The sequence below is a fragment of the Pempheris klunzingeri genome, chromosome 16 (assembly GCF_042242105.1).
Source record: "Pempheris klunzingeri isolate RE-2024b chromosome 16, fPemKlu1.hap1, whole genome shotgun sequence".
NCBI lineage: Eukaryota > Metazoa > Chordata > Actinopteri > Acropomatiformes > Pempheridae > Pempheris > Pempheris klunzingeri.
Genome location: NC_092027.1, coordinates 1,382,888 through 1,405,604, shown reverse-complemented (window position 1 = coordinate 1,405,604; position 22,717 = coordinate 1,382,888). Strand labels below are relative to the sequence as shown.

Sequence of the window (22,717 nt, the reverse complement as noted above, 5' to 3'; positions counted from 1 at the left end):
AATCGCACATGGTTTCTGTTCCCCTTGTGAAAATCGTGCAGCCGTACACGTGTTTCAGTGACGCTGTGTGAATCATCATCTCTGTATGTGTTTGTGTGTCGCGATGAGTCCTCTGCTGTCGTAAAAGCTGAAAGCGAAAACAGCCAAACGTCAGTGTGAGTTCGCTGTGACCTCCAAGTGTCGGGTTTGCATTTCTGCATCATGAGATTTGAGACGAGATCATTAGGAGGCACTTAACACCAACCAGGCAAAGAACAAACAGACCTGAAATCAGTCTGGTGACCAAATGTTTGAGAAACAGTTAACGGAGACAGAAAGCAAACGGTGAGGTATGAAAACCAGTTTAGCTCAGTCCGGTCCAGAACAGCCGTCTCTACTGAGACAGGAATAACAAAAACTAACCAAACAACATTAACCTGTTTCCTTGAAGTTAATTCAATAGCATAGATGAGTTAAAGTAGCCCCAACCCACCCCGTCCCCTCTACAATGTCCATAAGAAATCCTCTACATCAGGCACTTGTTGATTAGTCCATACCAGCTCCAAACCGCCCAATCAGGACCGGCGAGCAGCCCTCCGCCACCCAATCACCTCCTTTCATTTAATTAGTCCAGGCAGCGTCTTGGCTCCTCTTTAGTCTCCTCTTCGACCCCGCTCTCTCCTCCTCCCCCTTCAGGCTGCGGGTGCCGCGGTGGACGCCGGGGGACCTGAGGTCGACGTCGTCCAGGGCGGGGTCGTCGGGCGCCACGGGCTGCGGGGCCGGGTAGTTGGGCTGGTAGTAGCGGTAAGGATCGTCCTCCTCGACCTCGCCGTAGTTCTGGAAGACGTTGGGCGGCAGTTGGACTGCGGGGACAGCGCCGACGTCAGTGACATCCTCACCCTCTGTGTTGCCAGCCAACCAAACCAGGAAGCGAGCCAAGCCGGAGCGCCGGGCGGACAGTCGGTGAGAGCCCGAAGCAAAGAGGGACGACCCCCGCCACCGCAGGAGCAGACGTTTGGACCAGTTTGTTGGGTTTTGATTGGGTTAGCGAGACAGGAAGAGGGGTCAGGAGAGGAAGGAGCGAGAGACACAGAATGACAGGGTTACCAAGGGTTACCAAGGGTTACCAGGGGTTACCAGGGGTTGCCAGGGGTTACTGAGTCAGAGTTACCAGGGTTACGGACTGAAAGCAGCATTAGAGGGAAGGACACAACTGCAAATCAAAAGTTAAAATCAGCAGCAAAGACTTGAAGAGTTTAATGTGAGGAATTGTGTGCAAATGTCTCTCAGGCAGGTTTTAGGTTTGTTATCTATTAATTCACATTCAAATCGTCAATATATAAGTGATTTAAAGGTTTCAAGTGGTGTTGTTCAAATTAAAGGTATTCAAATACTCGAGGTTAAAATAACGTGCAAGTTTTCTTTTCTAAGGCTGTCGTGCAGATGAGCTTTTAGGACCTCAAATGAGGTTTATGTTTTGTGTTACGGGAGTTCATATTGAGTCGGTGGAGCCGGCGGTTTAAAGAAGGGGCACCGGGTGATCGTAATCTAGAAGGAAAAGTCAGGAGAGGACGAGCGTGTCAGTGCGAGTTCATAGTCCGACGTCTGGGCTCAGTCAGTTCAACCAGCTAAAGGATGAATCTGATGATGTTCTACGTGTTTTTACTCAACGAACCCCATGAAAAGACCAAACCTGCACTGAATGTGTCCTTCTGACACACACACCGTCCTGCTGCCCCAAACACTCACTACAGCATCAAACGTGGATTCATCCACCGCTGAAAATAGTCCCCAGCAATAACACCTGCTTCAGGGAAATGACTGAGGAGTATTTTAAAAATAAAACTCCATCCTTGGAGCAGAGAGTCAGAAAGTGCTGAGAGAGTTACTGCTTTTGGTCTTTTCACAGGATTTGTTGACAAAACCAGAAAAACAGAAGAGCAGGGTTTATTTAGAAAGTTTAAAGGACTGAAAACTTTTAGTGAGAAGATGATGAATGAATTCTCTCTCAAATGACATCTGTGAGCATCGCTGCACAGCACTGCGGACTGTTTCACCTGAAGTGTTCAAAGTCTAAATGTGGTTTAAAATAGAAAAGCTGCAGAAACTGGCTTTAATTTAATTAACTCTAAAAAACCACATTTAACAGAAAGACTTTGTTTTTGTCTGATTTTCTGTTTCATTTTCATTTCTGCTTTGTGTTTCTTTCCCTGTAAACCATCTTCTAACTGTCGTGTCTTTATCTTTTTGAGAGGAGGACACTGTGTGTTGTTACATCCTGTGTGGACAGGAAGCTGCTCAGCTCCATCACCTCCATCACCTGCAGTGGTGGAGCAGCTGTCATCAGTACTGACTGATATACTCTGCTGAGGGTCACCAGGGGGAGAAGTTGTAAGACGAGGTGACGGCGGACAGACAGACAGACAGACAGACAGACAGACAGACAGACAGACAGACAGACAGAGGAGAGACACACAAAGACAAAGACAGAGGAATGATTAGAACATGCAGACGTTACTCACATGACGACCCCGCAGACGGCGAGCTGCACAGCGCCCGTTAGGCCGCTGTGTGACCTTTAACCTCAGCACACATCAGGGGTGAACACAACCATGCATGTAACAGGCAGAGATGACTCATGCTGGGTTTTCTTTAACTGTATCAGTGGGAGAATTAATTACACCAACGTGTTTCCTGTGTTTGAAAACCCGTGTGCGGTTCAAATGAGCACAAAGCGTCCTGGCGCTGCTGAGCTGATGGTAAAACTGTGAAAACATAATTTCCCATGCGTCTTTCCCCGTGAACGGCTGAGAAAACACAGTTTGAGCCGACGCTGGAAATCAAATTAACAGATTGAAAAGCTGCCAGCAGCGCCGAGCCGTCACCTGCAACTTCTCATGTGAATTTTGCAAAGAGATCTGATGCCGAGTCCTTTTTTTTTTCTAATAGCAACATAAGTAGAAGAAAACCCTCCATGCAGCATCTGTCCAGCACTCAGCAAACCCACACTGACAATACTGAGCGACTCCACAGGAAAGTCTCAGTCCGGAGATGTTAAGATGCAGAATTCATGCAGTTTTAAAGGGCTGGTTCACCCAATTCACTCTGAATACTGCCGAGGCATGTAGACGGATTTTATTTGTTGAGGTTTGGAGATTTTTGGAGACGTCTTTGAGATGAATTCTAGTGACTGTAACATCATTTGTTGAGCTAAATCCATCAGAAACGACTCTTAGAGACCCAGTGAGACCACAGTTCTGTAATATCGTCATATAACCCACTATGTTTTTTATTTCTAGTGACTTTTCCTGCACTTGAAGGCGTAAAAAGAGATGAATCCAATTAGAGATGGTCAAGAGCTCAGAGTTGTGTGTGTGTGGATGTCAGCTGGTAAAATACTTTGTTTATATCTCTAAAAGAATGTGGCAGAGGTCTAATTTATAATTCATTAACATCCCTCGTCCTCCAGGGTGGAGGCCAACCGTCCTCTACAGCTTCCTCCATCAATCTGAATCCCTCCTGAAACGATACCCTGCCTGATACACCTGCCTCAGTCACATTAAAGAGGAGATCGATGACACAGTGGCCGGGTCTGTAAATGCAAATGTGAAGCTACACAGCAACCGATTAGCTTAGCTTAGCTTAGCTTAGCATATAGACTGGAAACGGATGAGAGCGTTAGCCTGGCTCCGCTAAAAGCTAAAGTGCACTAAAGCTAACATGTTAAATGACGGTTGTTTAATATGTAAACAATATAAAAGTGTAAAAACAGCATGCTGTGGGTTATTTGTCTCACTGTATTTTCCAAAAATGTTGAACTATTCCTTTTGTCTAACTGTCATTTCACTGGATCCAGCAGACACCACTGTGAACAGATTTCATCTAAATGACATCTTTAGTAGAAAATCTTCCCATGAAGCCTCAACATGTGACAGATGTGATATTTACAGCTTCTTCTAATCAATGATTTGGGTGAAGTGGCCCTTTAAGATCAGGTTACCCTGACGACAGAATTGCTGAGTTGATGGTTTATTTATGAAATGATATTTGAAAGCTGAACTGGTTTTCAGATATCATCACACACACACACACACACACACACAGACGCTGAATTCTGCATTTAAAGGTGTTTTCACCTCCAGACAGTGTGGGATGTAACGACGGTAATGGCATGCAGCCCGTTTAACTCAGTGGCAGCTTTTCAACATGAAAAAGGAACCAGATGAATTAAACATTTCACTCGATGACCTTCAGCCCGACGGAGCGCGCTCACGCTCAGACACACAGTTCACATCGTCCACATATTCAAACGCTCTGATGGGTTTTAAAGCAGGATGTTTCTACGGCGGGCGTCATAATCAGATACAGCAGAGGCACGGCGATGGAGGCTGAGCGGGTCGTTTATGATCTTTTATTAAAACGTTAAATGTCTGTTCGTTTATGGGTAAAACTGCAGTAGGCAATATTCTATCATTAGGACTTTGCAAGTCGGCAACAATATTTAACTGAAGGTTAAGGCTCCTTTAAAACTACATGTAGTTTAATGTTTCTGCGTCTTGTTTTCATTGTGTTTTCCGTCCCTGTAAAGCACTTTGAACGGCCTCGTGTCCGAAAAAGAGTCTTTAAAAAACTGGACTCAGTCTGAATCAACCAATCAGGCTCCCTCTCTGTTTGGCTCAGTGGAGCACACACAGAAGTTGTGCCACGATAAATCAACACGGTACATTTCCAACACTTTTGCCTACAACGGCGTATAGTAGCCAAAAGCAGAAACACCCTAGAGGTAGAGGACTGACAGGGTCGACCTGGACGTAAGGATCAGAGAGTGGTCCCAGCACATGTAGAGCTGCAGGGCGATGGACAGCCAGAAGGTTCATGAGAAGTCATTAGAAAGGCCACCCAGTGTTGAGACTGACTGCTGTGTGGTTCTGCAGAGACGCCTGCTGGTGTTTAAACACCTGCTCAGGCTCTACGGTTACTTATTCAACTTCCACTGGCGGCACGATCACGACAACTTAGTCACACAATGAAAATCAGTCAGTTCAAACAGGACAATAAACTTTCTACATGACGCCTGTCGTCGTTAATAATGACCTCAAACGGCTTTTGATACTGGTTTATTATTTATGGTCACTGTGGTCTGGACTGTTTATCATTATGTTAAATCCCCGAATGGACCAGAGATCAGTGCCAAACGACTGTTTAAGAACAGATATCAGACGAAGTCAGGGACTGGAGAGCGATACGGAGGTGCTGACAGGCTTAGCGGAGCGATACGAGGCAGCAGAAGGTTTTTATTGCCTACTGCAGGTTTAAAGGTGTTCAGTTATTGTCACCTGCACACTGCTTATACAGAGAAGGGAGGTGTAGTCCAGCATTTCTGCTGGACTACACCTCCCTTCTCTGTATAAGCAGTGTGAGTCTAAGACGTGTCAGGTGTTCCTGCTTCAGTACTTTTCAGTGACACATTCAGACCTTCAGGATCACCTGCTGCTGTTCTGGATCTCAGGGACCCTACGTACCTCCAACATTGTAGCCCACACAGGCGTTCTGGTCGCAGTAACCCGGAGGCCCCGCGGCGCCGACGGGTCCGGGGACGCCGGGCCGACCAGGGGTTCCGGGATTTCCAGGCCGCCCTAAGGAACCCTGGCTGCCAGGTCTGCCCTGCCCCTGGGAACCTGGAAGGGGGGAGGGTTTAGTGAAGGAGAGACCTGGAAGACCAGACTGAGGCTCAGTGCAGCTCAACTCACCAGGAGGTCCTGGAGGTCCTCTCGGGCCTTGGACTCCCACACCTGGAGATCCTTTCTCTCCCTTTTCTCCTAGTTGACCTGGACACAAGGACAGACTGAGGTTTTCATGCCTGTGTCTATAGCACCTGTACGTAGCCCCCTCTCACAGGGGTGGGACCCCTACAGGTGTACATCTAAACTCTTCACCTCTTTCTCCTGGTTGGCCGTTCTGTCCGTTCTGTCCTGGGAAGCCAGGTCTTCCCGGGGGTCCCTGCTCTCCCTGGGCTCCTGGGTTTCCCGCCCTGCCGGGCTCTCCTGGGGGTCCTGGCACGGTGCGGATGGACACTGGTGGACTGGGTACGTGGTTCAGGATGGAGTTGTAGCGCGCCATGTGGCCTGAGGACAGGAAAAGGGATTTATTTCCTTACTTAGGAGGTCAGAGCGGAGCTGACCTGTAGTTTTGTCTCTACAGACAAATGACTAAATTGCATTTCCTGATGTTTTCTGTAACGTCCTCACTGATGCTGTGTTCTGTAACGCTCCCCAGAACCTGATTCCAACCTAAAACTAGGTCTCAAACTGTCCTGGAGGTGAGAAACTCTCTCTATCTGCTCACCTGTGCAACATGTGAAGCATCTCCAACGACTACATCAGAGCCACCACCTGCTCTGTAGCACTACTCATTTGTTTTCTTACTAGTGTGATACCTCTGCAATACACCTGAGTATATACATCTTATATCTATGTCTGCACCTCTTATTGCTCATGTAGCTCTTTAAATAACAGATTCTTTAATATTCTGCATTGCAACAATCTCTATATCTGTGCATATCTTTATGTTTACATGTTTATTTTGATTATGCAGCAACACGCCAAGCTGAATTCCTTGCACTGAAAGCAGACTTGGCAGTAATCCTGGTTGCGATCGGACTCTGAGAGCACCGTGTGTGTTTCCACTCACTCTGAATCAGCTGCTCACAGACCTGCCTGGCGATGGCCTGGACCGACGCCGTCGACTGGAGGTCACCCTGGACGCACACAAGCAGACGCACGGCTTATATTTGTAGTTTCTGCGCTAATGTAGATGAGCAGGACGATTAAGGAAGCGTCTTAAAATATAATGTTCTAACAGCCTATAGACACATTTTACTCTCTCACACACACAAACAGTGAAACAGCTTCATCAAACTCAGAGGTACTAATGTTAATTTTCTTTTCTTTTTTGACATCTGTGCTGTGGTTGAAGTTCCTGAGCTCATAAACGGGAGTGTGAACATCCTGTGTGTGAAGATGTGACGTCACCGTAACAGATAAATCCTAAACCTGATGAGGTATTTTTGTTTCATCGCCCTTTATTACTTCAAATGAATCATTTTTTAAATTTTTTATCTGACGCCGATCCTGGAGATAAAAACCTGTCCAACTTCACAAATCATAGGTGATGGATGAGATTAAGAGGAATAGCTCACAATTAAATGTAATCCAATGCAGCCAAAAAGGACCAAACAAACAAAAACACAAAGGGAAGTCCAGTTTAAGCAGAAAGAGTCGGTCCAAAGCTGATTACAGTCGGCCGTGTCTGTTCTGTGTCTATGTTCTACGTCCTGTATGTACGTTGTATGTTCATCGTCCTGGAACTGGTTTGTTTTAGTTGCTTTATTGGCCCGACTCCTACTTACCCGTTCACCTTTGTCCCCTTTGCCTCCAGGAGGGCCCTGCAACACAGAGGAGACATGAAGTAAAGGATTCTCCAGTCAGATCATCATCCTGACTAACCGTCACAGCGACGACTGTAACTCTTGGAGACTTTGTTCCTCCTCTTCTTCAACCCTCTGTGCCTCCATGAAGAGGACACTGTGGCTTTGAATGCTGCACCCTGATTATTGTTTGCTTATACAGCTGCCAATTCAAGACTTTTACTCTTTGTCTTTATCTATTCATGCTGTGTGGACATCCTTCCATCTTACTGTAGAAGCTTTTATCCATCTGTCATGAAAGAATAAAACCAACCAACAAAAAAAACACGCAGACGCACGACCAATCAAAATAAATGTGACAGTCGGCTCCTTTGAGTGAAGCCTCAGTAACCTTGCAGAGAAGAGACTGACGGCTGGATTAAGACAAAGTTATCTGTTGTCCAACACAAGCCTTCGTCACATCCAAGCTTTTTAAAACACAACAGATGGTCAGAAATGTCCACTTTTATTTTGAAAAACCTCTTTTTTTACGCCTCATTTGAGCCATTTAAAAACAATGTTTATACAAACAGCAGCGCCGACAAGAAATGAACTAGATTTTCCTCCACTAAGTTCACATTAAGACCTGCAATTGACAACAGTGTGGTGATTAGATAAGAGGGGGGGGGGGCCTCTTGTAGTCCACCCACGTATCTGTAATTACATGCTTGACAACATTTTTTCTCCCATCGATGCAAAGTAATTTGTCAGCAGTTCGTATCAACCTGCCACAGAAACTCATTTCTTCGTTGGTGGCGCAGTGGAGACGTGATTTACTGCCTGTGAACATCGACTTTAATCAGGACTGAATGTCAAAGCTGACGGTGGTCACATTCTGACATCGACTCTGACGCAGCGTCAGCAGAAGTGCTTTTAGAGAGTTTTTATGTTAAAGGTCCCATTTTTCTGCTCATTTGTACTCGGAGCTCCTGCTAGAACAGATTCTCATGGTTTACTGTTCAAAAAACACTGCTGCTGCTGCTTTCAGCCTCTGTCTGAGTTGTAGAGGAACAGATAATCTGTTTTAACTTCTCTGAGAGCTGGTGGACAGCGAGGTGGATTCAGGAGGTTTTCACTGGTGGAGCAGGAGAAATGGTGTTTTCTCACATTTAGGGGTCACGGATTTATGTTGAAAAGACATTAAAAAGAGCATTTTGCATCATAGGAAACCTTCAAACATATTTGAACCTGAATGCAGTTTAACTTTCCACTGGAGGAGTCTAATCTAATCTAATCTAATCTAATCTAATCTAATCTAATCTGCCAGTTTAAACGTCTCCAACTGTATGATGACATTTACAAGAACTTAACTATGAGCAGCCATCACAGAAATGTGAGACTGACATTAATATGATATGAAGATCTTAGATGACACGCATGCTAAATTAGAAGGTCGGGGGGGGGGGGGATTATATAATCTAAGTCCTCTTCACTGACACATCAGAGCCTTTTGTGCATTATAACACTGCTGAAGGCTGCAAGGCCCCTTCAAGGTGTATATTACTGAAGGTATATGAGCTTTCAGTGGTTCTCTCAATTACAATTCATCACATTTCTCCAGCACAGAGAGAGATTTGGGAGGCAGCCGGCGCTCTGGGACGACTAAGACTCCCAATTCAGCCGTGATTCTGTCTGTAAAAAGAAAATTCTATTATTTATCCAAATGTTAGCTGATGCACAAACTCTACAAACTAAATCTGATCATATGTCCTGTAAAAAAAAAGAGGTCAAAGAGAAACTGCTTCTGACAGAGAAAGGGGAGCTTTTCCTCCTCAGCTGGTCCATCTTTGGTAAACAGAGTTTAAGGGGGCGGGGGGAGCCTCAGGTGTCGACATGGACACCTGTGGCCCAGACAGGATGCTGTTAATCTGCACACACACTCTCACTGCTCTGTTAAGCCGGACCATCATGACTTCTCCAGTGTCTGTCCTGTTACAGGTGTAAACCCAGACCGGGAGGGAAAAGGTTAATGAGTGTCCAGTGACAGACTCACCGGTGGTCCCAGCTGTCCCTGTTTTCCCGAAGGGCCCGTGTTACCTGGAGCACCTGGGGCTCCTGGAGTCCCCTGAGGAGACACAGACAGGTATGAGGAGGAAGAACCAGGATGTAAAGAGTCGACTTATCGTTATTATAGAGTGAGAGAGTGAGAGAGTGAGCGAGCATCACTTGGAAGGTAACTATACAGTATTTAGCACGATCACGATCTAAAACAGCTGAAACACTTCGTCTGTTATCTAATCAATCACTTTATCGAGAGAAAACCAATAAGCAACATTTGCCAAATGTCAAAACAAGTCTAGCTGCAGATTCTCTAATGTCAGAGGGGTGTTAAATGTCTCTGCAGCTCTTATTTTGTAAGGTAAGGCTACAGGAAACTTTAGTGTAAAGACATAGGGAGGATTTTACAGGATCTGTCCAGTCTGCAGTTCGTCCTCACAGACATCAAACTACAACTCTACAGCTCTCTGTCTCCTCACCTGCACGACAGATGAGCAAAAGCACAATGTGAGGATCACTTACGATGGTTCCTGGGGGGCCCTGTCTGCCCGGCGGGCCGTCTTTACCAGGCAGCCCCTGTGGAGGAGAGGACATATGATAAGTCTTAGTGGTTATTTGTCTGATTTATTCATCTCACGTTTTATTTCTTCTGATAGCTTCGATGCTCATCTTATTGGCTTTTACCTGATGTCACCCTAACTTAATATTTACATTATAACATTACATTAGTACTGTAGTTTCATGGACAGCTGGAGCAGTACAGAAAGCTGTAGTATCAGACTGAACATAGATATCAGTGTATTATTACTATTATTATCATCAGGATACTCACTCTGGACCCTGCAGGTCCTTCTCGGCCCACAGCTCCAGGTCTGCCGGAGACCCCCTGAAACACCAAGAGGAGAGCAGAGGTCAGTGCAGGTCTACATCTTCACCACTCTAGCAAATAACAGCACGTGGAAGTGATGAAAACTGAAGAGGTAACTTCTTTATTATTCACTCGTATCATACTTGATATGTACTTTAGGTGATTTGCCGTCTTTTTTTGGATGATCAAAGAGTTTTATTTGTGTTTTTCACTACTAATCCAGGCGCTGCTCTACCCCAACCAAGGGTCTTTTAGATGAGCATCACATAAGTTCTAGCTGGGACCCTTTAACTCTTTGTCTCTTATGCTATCAGCTTTCCAATGAAGGCAACAGTGGTGTAGAATAAAAAACACTTAAACCTCTTGTCACTGTAAGACTGGATCTTCTTGGAGGAGCAGAAACAGATTCGAACTGCAGAAATCAACCTTTTGCAAACGGCACCATTATTCAAAACCTGACTGGCTGTGGGAGGAAACAGACCCTCTACAGCTGCACACCGCCCAACGTTGATTCATTTAGAATAATCTCTGACCTAAACTCTTACACATACAGTTCTACCAAGGAAGCCACAGCTCCACAAAACAAAAATCTACCCAGACAAGAACAAACGTCAGTCCTAATGATAAGTTTGGCAGCTGTTTGGTCCTTATTCTGGAAACTGATGTGCAGCAGTGAGAAGCTACAAGCGACTGCAGACGTTTGGGGTCGTATTAATATAACATTCATAAGTTCACATGTACGACTAACACCTGAGTTTACATCCTGATCATGTAAAAGTATTATAAATATAATATAAGATTATTTGTTCAGTGCTTTTCTTAAAGAAAACATTAATAATATATAGATAAATATAATGAAAAGTGAAAATAAGAGTTCACAAAGTGCTTTAAGAGGAGATTTAAAGTTTTAGGAAGAGATTTAAAAGTAGTGACACATTTAGCAAACCAAAGATCCCAGAGGTCGGAGGTCTGGACTACACAGGTGAGTAGATCTTCAGGGTCTTTTTGACACTGAATTAACTGTAAGAAACTTTAATCCCACATAAATCCAAACATGCTTGTTCCTCAGCTTCAAGGTGCGTTTGCACTTATTCTAGTTTTATTTATTTTACCTGTGCTCCCTGTTGTCCAGGGTCTCCTTTCTGTCCTCGCTCTCCTGCAGGACCCTGCAGACAAACATGACAGGTCTCTCCTGAGTGTGTGAACAGTGGATTATTAAAACAAGAGAGTGTGTGTAGCACCTGAGTGTTGTTGTATAGTGAGATGTGTGTGTGTGTGACTGACTGGGGGTCCTATGATGGAGCGTCCGCTGGGTCCCTGTGGTCCTTGGGGTCCCGGAGGTCCTGCCACACCTGTATCACCTACTGGACCAGTGGGCCCCTGCAGACACAGAGATGCAGGGTGTGTTACGTTAGGCTGCAGAGAGGAAGGGAGCGCAGCCACCTGTTGAGCTGTGGGCCGCCATTTTGAATCCTCCTGCTTGGCTTTAAGGGCGTCGCCATCTTAGTCTTTCAGAGCCAGAATCGTGTTCGAGCAGGTTGGTTGGTCACAAAGTAGTCCTGCTCTACAGCCCCCCCCCCCTTCCCCTCTCCAGATGTAGTTTCATCAGATAATTAACAGGAGAAGCAGCGAAGAGACTTAAATAAGTGACAGGCCCAGAATAAAAGAGTCTCTTTTCTAACTGCTGAAGAAGATATTGAACTCTACAGAGGAAGGAAATACTTTGATGTGAGGGAGGGGGGGGGGGTGGTTTCTAAGATCAGCAGAGAAATCTCTGGTGAATGTTTTAGCTTTTCACTTCACAGAGGGTTTATAACCCCCCTCGCTGCTCTGCGTCGCGCCGTGGCCACAAGCGATCTGCGACTGAGACTCAAATCAGAATGAAAGAATACAGTTTGTTCCTTAAAACCGACAGAATATGTCGCATCCGCCGCAAACACTTTAGTCAGAGCAGGCCGGACGCTGCACCGTGTCGTCTAATTCAGATTAAAACAGAACATTTGGCTGCACGTGTTTGTTTGTTTGCCTCACACACAACCTGAAAAACAGGTTTGTTCCATCAAGATATCAACATTATAAAATCAGATCTAAAGTCAAATAAGTAAATAAATAAAAAGATAGTGATAAAATGTGTGTGTGTGTGTTTTCCTGTCTGCTGAGACCTGCTGTGACGCAGCAGTCATATTTAAGGTTCATCTCCAGAGACTCTTCAGTTGTCTCAAGCATCAAAATGCACGAGGACGGAGGACAGCGAGCGGAGAGACTGGCCGACCGGTCGATCTACCAGAGCGTGGATGTGCCAAAGAACGGAGGTACGCAGGTATTCAGTCCTGTAATACACATTTATTCTATATCTACTCTAACTCTTCTTCTTTCCACATGAGCTCGTGACAAGGAATAACTTTTATTCCAAGTCTGGGGGACATTCACAGAGGCAGAGACGACTAAACTGAGCGTATCTGAAACACCAGCGTGCAAAAGTACAAGTGAACACATGAGGACAAATGTGTGACGGCCTCGACTCGGAGAACAAAAGTGAAGGAAAGGATCTTAAATATCAGCAGTGATTTACAGCTGTGGTTTAATTAACACTTGTTAACCCTTTCATGCACAGAGGTCACTGCAGTGTGCAGCTATTCAGAAGTATATATATATTGTATATGCATGAGTTTTATTGATCAGCCGCTACAGTGAAGCTGCTGCATCATCTCATCCACTCAGAGTGAAGCCAAGATGGCCGACAGACAGCCAGAAACACCAAGGTGCTTATTTCTTTCTTTTCAAACGTTCTAGAAAAAGAGACCCTTGCAGGTAAGAAACATATGGTGACATCAAGTAACATCTAAGGAGTCATGCAATTGCTAAATTTTCCAAGTATTGATTTTATAATGGGAGGAAATTATGATTAATCACATGTCCACTGAAGTGTCCATCATGCATCAGTAGCTAGATTTAAACTACTGGACATGTAAATATATCTTTATAAAATTTGGGTTAAAAAGTTCAAATCTTGTTTTTCAGCCTAAAGAAGAATAAAAACACTTCCTGACTGAGGTTATCATAACTCATGCATGAAAGGGTTAACATACACCTGTTATTTACTGTGTACTTGTAAGTGATGTGCATAAACACCTTTGTAACCAGTCCACATAATGCTTCTTTCTAACTGTTGTATTATTGTGTCTCTACTGTTTCTGATTATTTAAATTTCTCTTTCTTCGTTTGTTTGCCTTCATGTCTATAGAAGTTTATCTTTATCTGTTCCTGGTGTAACAGGAACGGTTAGACGGTGCAGAAGCAGACATCCCAGCTTGTGTCTTTGTGAATGACGGCTGTGTCTGTTGGGATTATGTCCTCACTTCAAACATTAAATGTGTTGTCTTTAGGACAGCACCGTTCAGAAGTGCAGCACTGGTTCAGTCCCTGCTGTGCCTCCTGCTGACCGTCCTGTCCAAACTCTGTGAGGAGCGTCAGCGTCTGCACGTTTCTAGTCACTCAAACCTGAAAACGCTCGGCTTGACTCTTGTCTGTTGTGGTTTTCACCAGATATTTCAGTCAGTCTGGAACACAGCCGGCTCAACAGCCTCTATAAGGAGCTGCAGATCCGCTACGACAACCTGAGCACTGAGCAGCAGATCAGTCGCTGCCACCATCAGAGGAACCACACCGGTGACAACACTTTATCTTCTACTGTCTCTGTGTTTAAATGTCCATTCATGATCCGCTTCTTCTGCATTGTGTCTCAGGGTTTGGATTCTTTATGTAAAGCACTCTAAATGAGCAGAAATGTACTTCACTTGTCGTGACATGACTTGAGAGTCGCTCCAGAGTTATTTGGTTGTGATGTAATCTCACACCAATAATCCCTCGTGTCTTGTGGCTCACACTCCTACAGGGTCTGGGGGCCCATTTAGAGTTTGAATGGTTTCAGGAAACCAGAGTAACATCAACAACATTTGTATTAAAGTTGTTCTATATTCACGTTGCTCACGAGACCATCAGGGAGGAAAAGGCCTTAAAGTGTTTTAGTCGCAGCTCTGAGAGCTTTAGAGGGATCTTTGACTGTGAATCCACTTTGACCCTGAGCCACTCCAGGTCTGAGTGAAAGGCTTTGATGGTAAATACAGAGGTTACATCACCAGGTTATGAAGCTGTAGATAGTAGATATGTCTACTGCTTATACTTCATTCATGAGGAAATGATGGTGGTGGTGATAAGAGAGTATGTTACATCCTCAGCTGCTGCAGGAGGAAGGAATTAAAAAAAAAAAAACCTCTAAATGTTCTGCATGTTCAGTGTTTGAGTGTGAATCCTGCCAGACAGAAGAAAGTCCCTGCACACAGGTCACGACGTGATCTGAAGACGTCACTCAAACGCTTCACTGACGGTAAGTCGTTGTTGCTTAAAGGCTGGAGGAGCTTTCAGTGCAGTTTTTACTAGAAATCCACTGAGACCACAGTAACTTCCTGACTATTTCTAGTCTGCATCAGCCTCAGAAAGGTGAAGTGAAAGCGTGCAGTCTGCTGCTCTGCCACATGAGGGCAGCGACATGCTCCTGTTCAGCCGTCTCTGTGCTGCCCCCCCCACCACTGAAGGAGGGAAAACTGTGAGAAAACCACCAAAAAAAAAAGAAAGAAACTAAGAGGAGTGTCAGTTTGTTCTGAGATTTGTCCCAGAACAAGAACTGCATTCATAATCTCACACCAATAATCCCTTGTGCTTTCTGGTTTTGTCTCATAATAACAATGCAGCGCCTCTTCTACGGGGCCTGGGGGGCTGGGAGGGGGCTGTAAATCCTCCTTCAGTATATACTGACCCACAAGGAAGACAGACACAAACCAGCAGAGGAGCCAAACAATGGATCTGTGTGCAGATATATTAAGTTTCCTGATGACTTTTCTCTGTCTCCTCTTGAGACCCTCCATTAAAAACTAGACACAAACTTAGTTTAACACTAGTCTTGGTCTTAAACTGTCAGGTTAGACGAGCCTAACTGAGCCTGGAGGAAGGTCAGTCAGCCACCACACTGACCTGTTTCAAACCTGATTTAACTAAAAGGTGTCAGGGTCGTATTCAGAGTCCACAGCAGGTCGGACCTAAAGTCTGAGGACTCAGACATGCAAGATAGAGAAGTTTAAAAAGGCCTTAACGAAATAACATCATATTATATGATATAAGTCTCTGCTACGTTCCAGCGTGACGCTAACAGCATCCGTTTTGCACCAGTGGAAGATTTGGCCTGATGGTGGCAGCAGTGGAAACATCAGGGACCATCAACAGACGGTCTGATACCACAGCAGGAAGTCTGGTTCAATTAACCAATTCAGAATCAGAATTACTTTAATAATCCCCCAGGGGGAAATTGTTTTTTGTTTGTACAGGTTCAACGATTTCCTGTTTAGGACGAAGTGTTAAACAGGAAGTGTGTGTGTGTAGAACTATTAATATATGTATATTATTACTTAAAGTCACACTTTGTGAACAAATTAAAACTGTTATTTACATTTTTACACCCTTTCCTATAATATGATATGTTACATATCATAACAACATATTGGACAATGCAGTCTCTTTTAAGGGAACCAGGCCACACACACACACACACACACACACACACACACACACACACACACACACACACACACACACACACACACACACACACACACACACACACACACACACACACACACACACACACACACACACACACACACACACGTTTGTATTTTAGTTTCTTTGGTACTTCCTGAGTCTCCTCTACTGAAACCAGAGAAAAGTTGAACCAAGAAGCAGCGACAGCAGCACCAGTGCACTGTGTCACTGTGTCAGCTGCTCTTGGCTCCTCTCAACATGTCCTCAGATGTTTCTGCCAAAGCAGATTCATCGAAGGTGACGTACAAGAGGAAGGAGCAGGAGGACGAAGCAGAGTGGCTGGAGAGGGAGGTGGACATCTACGAGAGTGCAGAGGCAGCCAGAGAAGATCCCACCGAGTCACGGGGAGGAGGTTAGTGAGACTATTATACTATGGTCCTGTTACTTTAAGACATGCAGCCCATCACACATCTATGTTTCCATGGTGGTTAGCTGGGTAGAGGAAACTCAAACTGGATCTAAGGTTTTGTCGTTTTGGGCATCACTCCTGTGGCGAGCATAATGTCTGAGATAGACCAATAGAGTCTAATAGAGAGCAGGCAGCTTTACAACAGAGAGCAAAGAGCAACCTGAAGACATGAAACGACCAATTCTGAGTCTGTTGGGAAATTAACTTAACATTCAAGATGACATGAGAGTGTTTAAATCTGTCTGACACACAAACAACCAGATTATAGCAATGAAGCAATGAGTAAAACTGTGTGTGTGTGTGTGTGTGTGTGTGTGTGTGTCTCTTTAGGACCACACACTGAGAATCCTCCTCCAGCCGTCCGGAGACGCCCTTTAAACGCTGCTGCCCTCAGCGTAGGAGTGCTGTGCTCTGTGGTGCTAACAGGAATCATCCTTTTATCCACATTTTGTAAGATAACATACGACATCTCACAACCGCCGAGCACCAAACACTGAACTGTGCACTCGAGCGCACAGGAGGACTTTTAACAACAGGTTCAGATCTGTGTTAATACAAAACAAACGAGCCATATGGAGTTATTTGTCCCTGTGATCATTCCTCCTGTCCTTACGGCCCTACAAACACTCCCCTCCCTGGTCCTTCTGCCGCGGATCAGCAGGGAAACTGTCTGTGGAAACTAAACACAGACCCAGTCAGTGTGGGTACATCCTCCACATACAGGACATGAAATAGTGAGAGAGACGTTGAATAATGAAGAGGAAGTATCTTAACTGTGACTGTAGTGTGAAAGGAGCTGGTCTGTTTCTCATGTTGTTGTGGTTCTCACCAGATATTTCAGTCACTTTGGAAAAAGACCAGCTGCAGACTAAACACGATGCTCTGAGGAACAACTACAGCCGGCTGCAGGGACAGACGTCAGGTAGGCAGGGCTTCAAACACTATACAGGTGCACACACATCGTCTTACCTACTGTTGTGTCTCTGAAGGCTTGGCAGTCAGCAGCAGCCAGTTACAGAGCAGATATCAAACACTGAGTCAAAGTCACAGCCAGTTACAGGACGAGGTGAAGCAGCTGAGGAGCCGAATCAGAGGTGAGGGACTTTTAATCCCACTGTTTGAAGCCACTGAGATGTTTCTGGGTTTGTTAGACAAAGTCACTTACATAGAAAGTGATTATCTGAGGGACAAAGTATTATGTAAATGTGTTTGACAACATGTGTTTGACCTCAAGAGAAGTGGTGTCCCGAGGGATGGAGGAGATTTGGAAGCAGCTGTTATTTTACATCCGATGAGAAGAAAACTTGGTTTGACAGCAGGAAGAACTGTTGGGACAAAGGTGCAAACCTGGTGGTCATAAACACCAAAGAGGAACAGGTGACTGAGAGAGTGATCTTATAAACCACCGTCACTTCCCTGTTGGTTTTGTCTTGTTATGTAAGGAATCAGATTTGTTTCAAAAGTTTCAAGCAAAACTTATTAAAAGTCAATCAGAATAAATGGATTTGAGAGAGAAAAAAATTAACTCAAGCAAAAAATTATAACCTTCAAAATAAAACATGTCTCTTGAAAACAAATAACTCTTTTATTTTGTTCAAGGATGTAGTTTTGCTCTCACCCTCTCTCTCTCTCTTTTGGTTACGCTTCTGGCTTTTTTGTTTGCGCTGCCAGATTCTTTGAGTTTTGACACAAACCTATCGAGTGGGCGGGCTCTTTCAAGGGCGCGTTCCTATTGGCTGTTGAGTTTTTGATGGGGATCACTTTAATCTTGAAGCAGTTGCTTGTATCCCCCCTATGCTTCCTCTTCATGCACGCCTTACATGGCGAATGAAAGATTCTTTCTCCCACTTGGTGATTAGAAAAAGTTCAAAAAACTTTATAGACCCCAGGAGTCAATTCAAGCAAACAGGGGAAGAACCTCCGGGTCAGAATCTGGCAGCGCAAACGAAAAAGCCAGAAGCGTAACCAGAAGAGAGAGAGAGGGCGAGAGCAAGACTACATCCTTGAACAAATTATTTGTTTTCAAGAGACATTTTTTATTTTGAAGGTTATAATTTTTTGCTTGAGTTCATTTTTTTCTCTCTCAAATCCATTTATTTTGATTGACTTTTAATAAGTTTTGCTTGAAACTTTTGAAAACTTTTGAATCTGATTCCATAGTTATAAACATTATTTTCTGTTTTCCTTCATTACAAATGTGGATGCAGCCCCTCTGTGTGTGTGTGTGTGTGTGTGTGTGTGTGTGTGTGTGTGGTGCAGAACTCTTTACTTCCCTTCATCAGTTCTGATTTACACACGATGGGAAGTGGGTTTCTTTTCAAGATGACTTACTACGACAGAAACACTGAATCATCTTCTCTTGTTCACTGAAAGAACTTGGTCACTAAGCTGAGCTCGACTGGAGACCACTGGATCGGTCTGTGGCAGAGAACGCGGTCGGTGTGGGAGTGGGTGGACAAAACACCGCTGACAGAAAGGTTAGGAATCAGAATAACAAAGGAAGGTGTGATAAAAACACATGGAGTGTGTGGGGACTCTGGTGTTTAATGTCACTGGACCCATAATGCCTTGTTTCGGGGGTTATCTGCTGTGGGTGACATGAGATTACTGATTACTTCCAGATTATATCAATCTGCAGAGGTGAATTCTAAGTGTTGATGGTCTCAGTCACACATAATAATAATAACAATTATAATAAAAATAATTATAATAATAATAATAATAATAATAATATTAATAATAACAATTATAATCATAATCATAATCATAATCATAATCATAATCATAATTATAATTATAATTATAATTATAATTATAATTATAATAATAATAATAATAAAAATAATAATAATTATAATAATCGTAATCACAATCATAATAATAAAAAATTAAAATATCGTAATCATAACAATACTAAAAATCATAATAATAATAATAATAAATAAAATAAAATAAAATAAAATAAAATAAAATAAAATAACAATAATAATAATAATAATAATAATAAAGATAATAATAATAATAATAATAATAATAAAAATAATAATGCTAATAATAAAAAAATAAAAATATCGTAATCATAATAATAATAAAAATCATAATAATAATAATAATAATAATAAAAATAATAATGCTAATAATAAAAAAAATAAAAATATCGTAATCATAATAATAATAAAAATCATAATAACAATAATGATAAAAAAAATAAAAATAATTATATCTGTTCTGCAGGTTCTGGGCAGCAGGTTTGCCACATGGCAACCAGGAGAAACATGCAGCGTGCTGCGACCGACGAGGACGGTGGACACAAAGCAAACATCGAGACTCTAAGAAGTGGATCTGTGAGAAGTAGATCCAGATAGATCCTGTGTATCGTTGGGATCAGCTTTGTCAAATCAGACTCATTTACACTTGTTTATTCTGTGCTGTGTGTAAACTAACCTGGATCACAGAGATCCAGTTCCTGCTTTTGTCAATAAAATTAACTTTATAAAGAACTTAGATTGTTATTGGATGTGATAATACAAGAGAAGAGGTGGACCAGGACAGGACAGGACAGGACAGGAGAGCGACCACAATAAGGACGACACAAAGTGAAAGTAAATGCTCAGTGTTTAACTGAGGGCTAATAAAGAAGTGAAGCAGCACCCCAGCGCCTGATGTTCTCACAGCTATCAACAGGAAACTAACTCTGGTCCGGAGGGTAAAACATTTCTTTGACAGCATCCAGACAGCAGAAAGACACACGTTCACTTCCTGTCTTATCTGGTCAGATCAAATGCTCCCATTTCTAAAAAAGAAAACCAGCACCACTCACCACCGGGCCTGGCTCTCCACGGTCGCCCCGGGCTCCTCTGATTCCTGGGCCTCCCTGTTTGAAGCACACACACACAGCAGGAGGTGATCAGAGCACAACACATATGAGTGTTAAAGTGAGAAGTGAGGAGGACAGTGCACTGAGATGAACTAAAGTAACTCAGACTGTCCATCAATCATGTGATAAATGGCCTCCTGCACTAAACACACGCTGGCACATTATTTCCTGATGCAAACATGTGACGGCGTGCGTCGTACAGCGGATCACAGAATCAGTTAGATCAGTAAATCCAGCAAATGTGGTTTTCAAGTCAGTGATGTTCAGCCAGATTTCCATTAGGTCTGATGAGGAGGTGCTGATCCAAGTGATCTAAGAGATCTAAGAGATCTAACTCACTGGTGGTCCAGCAGGGCCGGGGGGGCCTTTGCTGTCCTGGGTGCAGGTGCAGGCTTTGGGCATGGCTGGACAGTCTGCCTCCTTCCTCTGGAGGATCACAGCGAAATGGAGATGACACGAGGAAGGCAGAAAAAAAAAAAAGATATGGTAATGAGATGGTGTGATTGTGATTTAACATGTCTACAAGACAAACCTGAGCTGTTTAATAGCAGCTGTGCAGCAAAGTCCTCATTTAAAAGTCAGTAAAGGAGGGTTAGAGAATGAACTTTGACCTCACCAGACCAGGAAGTTCGCAGCACTTGTCCCTGCCGGCCCACGAAGTGCTGCAGACGATGTCAAAGACCTGGAGCTGGAACTGCAGAGCAGGAAAACACACTTTACTCTACACCTGAACACCTGAACACCTGAACACTGGGAGGGTTTCATACAAAGACCTCAGTGAATATTAACTCTTTAGTGAGACAAGTTCACAAGAAGCACTCAGAGCTGACTCACTGTATTCTGTAATCTATAATCTATAAAATGACAGTTCATAACTAACTTTACATAAAGAGCAAGTCAAGACCAAACTGTTTAATTAAGAGAGCCACAATTCAATAATTCACAGTGAAGGAGTCTGGAATCCCCACATGAGCAGAACTAGGAGACAATGGTGAGAAAAACTCCCCTTTAACAGGAAGAAACTCCCCTTTAACAGCAAGAAACTTTCCTTTAACAGGAAGAAACTTTCCTTTAAGATAAAAACTTCCCTTTAAGATGAAACACTCCCCTTTAAGAGGAAGAAACTCCTCTTTAAGAGGAAGAAACTCCCCTTTAACAGGAAGAAACTTTCCTTTAACAGGAAGAAACTTTCCTTTAAGAGGATGAAACTTCCCTTGAAGAGGTAAAATTCCCCTCTAACAGTATGAAGCTCCCCTTTAAGAGGAAGAAACTCCTCTTTAACAGGAAGAAACTTTCCTTTAAGATAAAAACTCCCCTTTAACAGGATGAAACTCCCCTTTAAGAGGAAGAATCCTCAGACAGAGCCAACTTCTCTTGTGGGCAGCTTGATGAGTGGGAACCACAGAGGAGCTAATGTGTCTCAAACAAACGTGACAGGAGTCATCAGGGGGCATTGAAATCAAAATATGATGAAGTGTTGGCAGGACTACAAATCACCAGATGTCCTGAGGTATTTTAGTGCTCTGAGTCATAATCCCGTCTCTAGTGGAGAAAATAAAAAGATTACCACAGGTTTCCTTTAAACCTTTTTTTCAAAGGTGTGTGTTTTCAGTTTGCCTAATTAGGTGCAGCGAATTCTGAGGTGCAAAATTAGAGTATTAGTCAATTAGAGTATTAGTCAGGGCCGTCATGTTTCAAACTAACACAGCGGGAGGTGATGAGCCTCATCTCGTCTTGTAGAAACATTCAAAGAAGCAAAGTCGAGAGAAGAACATATTCAGCTGCTCCTGGAGGCCAATGTACCAGGAAAGTGTTTGTCCTTGAAGAGGAGCTAAATTGGTCCTTCTTTTCTGCTTTATTCTGGTTCAACAACCTCGTCGTCTGCGAGGCTGCCTCGTTAATGTGTCTACAAAGTGTGTAATCAATAAAAAGAAGGGATTAGCAGCTGGGTTAACGACCTTTGCTTTCTGCTGTAAGGTGGCTGCTCAGTTTTGGGTGCTGACACGACTGTGGCCAGTGGAAAGAATTAAAAAAAAAAAAAAAAGAAACCTCAGTGTCAAGGGTTTTTCCTTCAAAGGGAGAAACCAATCAGACACAAGGTCTGCCTCTCTGGGGCTTCTGGGGGAGAGCAGCTGGAAATTGATTTGTTTGCATTCATAAAGCAGCTCAAGGAAATGGATCGACTTTGATGAAAGCAGCTAAACATGGAGGAAACCACGGCAACAGCAAAAGATCAAACACCGCAAGTCATAATTTATGCTACTTATTACTACTGTTGCAAAGAAGACATCAGATGGCCTTCTCTGGGAATATCAGTGTGACAAAGCCAATCAGGATGCTGATCGCCTTCCTTCCAGACGGTCGTCGGCTTCTTTATCACCTCACTGCACTTTGAAAATCAACTCACAGACGACGGAGGTCATCAGTCACAGCGAACAACAGTCACAGGCGACAGACAATCAGAGA

General features: G+C 43.6%; 2 protein-coding genes across 2 annotated transcripts in view; one reads left to right on the top strand and one right to left on the bottom strand.

The window, feature by feature from the left end:
* Positions 1-541: 541 nt before the first annotated feature.
* LOC139215277 (collagen alpha-1(XIV) chain-like) overlaps positions 542-22,717 on the bottom strand; it is a 119,568-nt gene continuing 97,392 nt past the window's right edge. Inside the window, exons 34-47 of the mRNA XM_070846190.1 lie at positions 20,868-20,945; positions 20,591-20,677; positions 20,195-20,248; positions 11,595-11,690; positions 11,423-11,476; positions 10,275-10,328; positions 9,965-10,018; positions 9,438-9,509; positions 7,388-7,423; positions 6,670-6,736; positions 5,916-6,104; positions 5,730-5,807; positions 5,502-5,657; positions 542-881 (exon numbers count right to left, since the gene is read on the bottom strand). Coding sequence (XP_070702291.1) covers positions 601-881; positions 5,502-5,657; positions 5,730-5,807; positions 5,916-6,104; positions 6,670-6,736; positions 7,388-7,423; positions 9,438-9,509; positions 9,965-10,018; positions 10,275-10,328; positions 11,423-11,476; positions 11,595-11,690; positions 20,195-20,248; positions 20,591-20,677; positions 20,868-20,945 — 1,356 coding nt within the window. The 3' untranslated portion in view covers positions 542-600. The remainder of the gene's footprint in view (positions 882-5,501; positions 5,658-5,729; positions 5,808-5,915; positions 6,105-6,669; positions 6,737-7,387; positions 7,424-9,437; positions 9,510-9,964; positions 10,019-10,274; positions 10,329-11,422; positions 11,477-11,594; positions 11,691-20,194; positions 20,249-20,590; positions 20,678-20,867; positions 20,946-22,717) is intronic.
* LOC139215219 (C-type lectin domain family 4 member A-like) lies at positions 12,541-19,796 on the top strand. Its single transcript, XM_070846110.1, has 9 exons — positions 12,541-12,622; positions 13,857-13,979; positions 16,174-16,317; positions 16,705-16,824; positions 17,207-17,296; positions 17,364-17,468; positions 17,609-17,751; positions 18,748-18,851; positions 19,609-19,796. Exons 1-9 carry the CDS (start codon positions 12,541-12,543, stop codon positions 19,727-19,729), a joined length of 1,032 nt encoding a protein of 343 aa, XP_070702211.1. The 3' UTR covers positions 19,730-19,796.